This window comes from Leuresthes tenuis, unplaced genomic scaffold (assembly GCF_036924035.1).
Source record: "Leuresthes tenuis unplaced genomic scaffold, fLeuTen1.0.hap1 SCAF_10, whole genome shotgun sequence".
Lineage (NCBI taxonomy): Eukaryota > Metazoa > Chordata > Actinopteri > Atheriniformes > Atherinopsidae > Leuresthes > Leuresthes tenuis.
Window position 1 is genome coordinate 8149100 of NW_027325364.1, and position 3560 is coordinate 8152659.

The 3560-nt window shown below is 40.6% G+C and overlaps 1 protein-coding gene across 1 annotated transcript; it reads right to left on the bottom strand.

Moving 5' to 3' along the window:
- Positions 1 to 201: 201 nt before the first annotated feature.
- LOC140315644 (free fatty acid receptor 2-like) lies at positions 202 to 2086 on the bottom strand. Its single transcript, XM_072393244.1, has one exon. It carries the CDS (start codon positions 1838 to 1840, stop codon positions 842 to 844), a length of 999 nt encoding a protein of 332 aa, XP_072249345.1. The 5' UTR covers positions 1841 to 2086; the 3' UTR covers positions 202 to 841.
- Positions 2087 to 3560: the final 1474 nt, after the last annotated feature.

The window sequence follows — 3560 nt, forward strand, 5'->3', positions numbered from 1 at the left end:
TAAGAGGTGAAAAGCTAAAAATTTAACAAAAACATCCATTTGTAATTACTGTATTACCATAAGTGTATAATAAATAAAACATTATTATCAAACTATCAATATAATATTGCTATCACTATGTAATCATTGTATATTATAGTGATCATCAATACAATTGCATATTGCATATATAGAGACAAATATTATATACATATAAGCATAAAGTATACTTTACATGACAATTATAATTAATTTGCACAAGAAATTACTAAATTAGAAAATGGATAATATGAAGTGATTGACAACGGTATGCTGTATTGCACACTTTAGTTGTGCATTTAGGGTTAAAAAAATGTCCTGTTTTTTGCAACACCCTCAAACTTACATTCACTCTTTCACCACTTTTGCTCGACACATAATGAGCATGTTGTTACAAAACAAATAATATATCCTGTATGAAATTACAGCTGGTAAGAAAGCTTTGTCTCGCGTGATGAGGAAATGATGTCTGAAACTGTTGCTTAGATGATGTTTCATTGCCATCACTTTGTCACATTTACACAAAAGCTTACCACATTAAAGGTGCTCTTGTGAAATCCTGCTAGTTAATGCAAGAACTGCTTTATCATTTTATGTGTCCTGTCTCTGCAGCTTTACACAGTATGCTGCATTAAAATTGATGAGGCAAACAGTAAGCTGTATCCAACAGAAAGTTCACCAGAGAGTCAAACAAAAACATGCTGCAGTTTATACAGCCCAGTCATTTTCTCACGTGTAAAAACATAAACATAGAATTAATTTCCTGCTTGCAGGGAGGAAGAAATTAGTGGAGGCAGCTGCTCACAGTTCCCTTCTAGTCAGCTCAGATAGCATTGATCTCCTCTTGTTTGGGTTCCTTATCTTTTGCAGTCTTGTTATTTCTCCCCCTGACGGCCCAGAACATGCAACAGGACGTGCACCTGTTGAAGCGACTTTTAACCCCTCCCAACACACTACCCACAGTTCCTCTCACAGCAGAGGAAGAGAAGTAAAAAATAAGAGGGTCTAGACAGGCATTAAAGGTGCTGCACAGCAGGGCTTTGTCTCTCCAGACAGGACTTTTCCATGTAACAATACCCACAATGTGTGAGACGTTGTAGGGGCCAAAACATAAAGCAAACACCAACAGTGTTCCTAGAGCCATGCCAATGGCCCGGAGGCGCCTGCGCCGGTCAATGTGGTGCAGCTTGGACAGAATCCTGATGAAGTTGATGTAGCAGAAACTGCAAATGAGGAAAGGGATGCAGAAAAGCACAATACAGAGCTCCAGACGCACAGGAAGCAGGACCTGCAGCTGAGCTTCAGTAAAATCTTTATAACATACCTCCCTGCTTTTTGCAACAGTGGCATCGGTGGAATTTGGGTTATTTTCTGTTCCAATAAAAGGTATGATGAACACAATGCTCAGATGGACGAAGGAGAAAATCCAGAAGAAGATGCTAGCAGCTACAGCATACACAGGTCGGCGCTTCAGGGTATGCTGTATCGGGAAAGCTACACCCAAATAGCGCTCTACACTGACAGCAGTGAGGAAGAAGGTGCTGTTGTAGATGGTCATGTAGAAGACAAAGCCAGACAGTGGGCAAAGGATGTAGGGCAGGTCCCACAGCATGTTGTTCATCACTTCTTGCATCTTGAACGGCAGGAAGAGGAGAAAGAGAAGGTCAGAGATGGTCAGGTTGAGGAGCAGGATGTCAATCGGTGTAGGTTTCTGCCTAACCTTCCTGCTGAAGGTGTAGAAGGCGAGGACATTTGCGGGAAAGCCCAGTACAAATGTAATGATGTAGACAGAGAGACACAGCCCAGTGTGGCACTCCTGCATGGTGGCCTCAGAGTACGTAAGTCAATCAGATCAGTCCGGGACTGAGATGCGTCACGTTATGTCCTCGTCTCCGACTCTGGAGGATGAATAGACCGGTGTACAATTGGGTCTGATCTGTCATAAAGTTCAAACCACAGGAAATGAAGGGTTGTTTAGGGTCAGCGGAACGGAACAAACCCGACACGACAGTGTGGTTTTCCTGTCCCCACCAATAACCCAACTCTCATCGTTTCTTCAAGGGCTCAGAGCTCTGCAGATAAGACAGAATGGAAAAAGATTACTGCATTGCACAGAAAAGTATTTCAAACCACAGGTAATTTGACACTTTATTTTATATGCACAGCTATAATTTTATACATTAAGTTTTAGTGTAAGAGCTGAAAGATTGTAGAATTTATCCAGAGAAACACTGAAATTCATTTTCCCCATATATTCTTTCTTAATTCCTTTCTTATCTGTACTTGAGAGTTTATTGAGTTGGTGTATTATCTTATAATGGGGAGCCAATGTTTTGGTCTCTGCACATGAATTTGTATACAACCTAACACTGTGTTATTGCTTGCTCCGTGATGTAAATACACTGCAACAATGCTTTTATCATTAACTTGCATCCACAAATACTGGACATGCTGTGAAAATGATGACCCTCATAAACCTAATGAGTTAACTACACTGGGGAAATTAGTGTCTCAGAGCTTCACGGCACAATTTCACTGCACTGTGCTGACATCACAACACTCTCCCAGTCCACTTCAGCATATTATTGTGTCAAAAATAAAAAAGCTAAGCAAAAGTTAGAAAATTGAAATAATGTATGATATCAAGAAAGTTAGTTTCTTACCTTATTGTAAAGAGCAGCATCAAGTGAAAAGCATGACATAGGTTCAGCTCTTATAATCCAGTGACTAAGCGGGAGGAAGTTTTTTTTTGTGATGAAACCAAAGAAATACTACCAACTGAAGCAACTTGTGGACTTCCCCTTTGTGGCGGTTTGCTTCGCTACATCTTCTCTCCCCACCTCAACAAGTTTTCAATGTCAATGTTTAAAATTACAGAGGTAATTGTGGCTCACCTCCACTGTGTGTTTCTTGGCACACCAAAGTGTGGCGATTACTCAGCTGTTTTGTTTGATCTACTCTATTCACCAGCCTTCAGCTCACACCTGCCGTCGTCTAGTACATCCTCTTATTTACATGATAATCTAAACATTCAATGCAGATAATAGGAATTATTTTTAGAAGCACGCTGCTGCAGTTTATCTCCCACACTAACCAAACACGGTTTCCCTAGTAACAAACAACCTTTTTGCAGTTTAAGTGGCACAGACGGTCTCTACAAGGCTGTTTGATTGTCGGTTATTAAATCATATTTAGCTATCCACACCCAAAGCTTCTTCATAAACAACTCATGGTCACGAGACGGAGGGAAAAAGAGGTGACCGGTTGTCAGAGCAGTCTGCACCACAGCATGTGGTGAGGGCAGCAGAGCCAGCTATATGGTTGACAAACAGAGGCTTGCTGTTTGTAGAGTAATATTTGTCACACGATGTACAATAATAATAAACCACAATTGACTTAGCTTACTCAAAGGATATTGATCAGATCTCCACTTGGTGGGATGATTTAATATTCCGCAGGTGGAAGACTTGAAGGGATGTTAGAGTTTAAGGGGCCTCTGTGCATTTATCACCTAATAATGCAACGAAAGGATTATGTTAGTC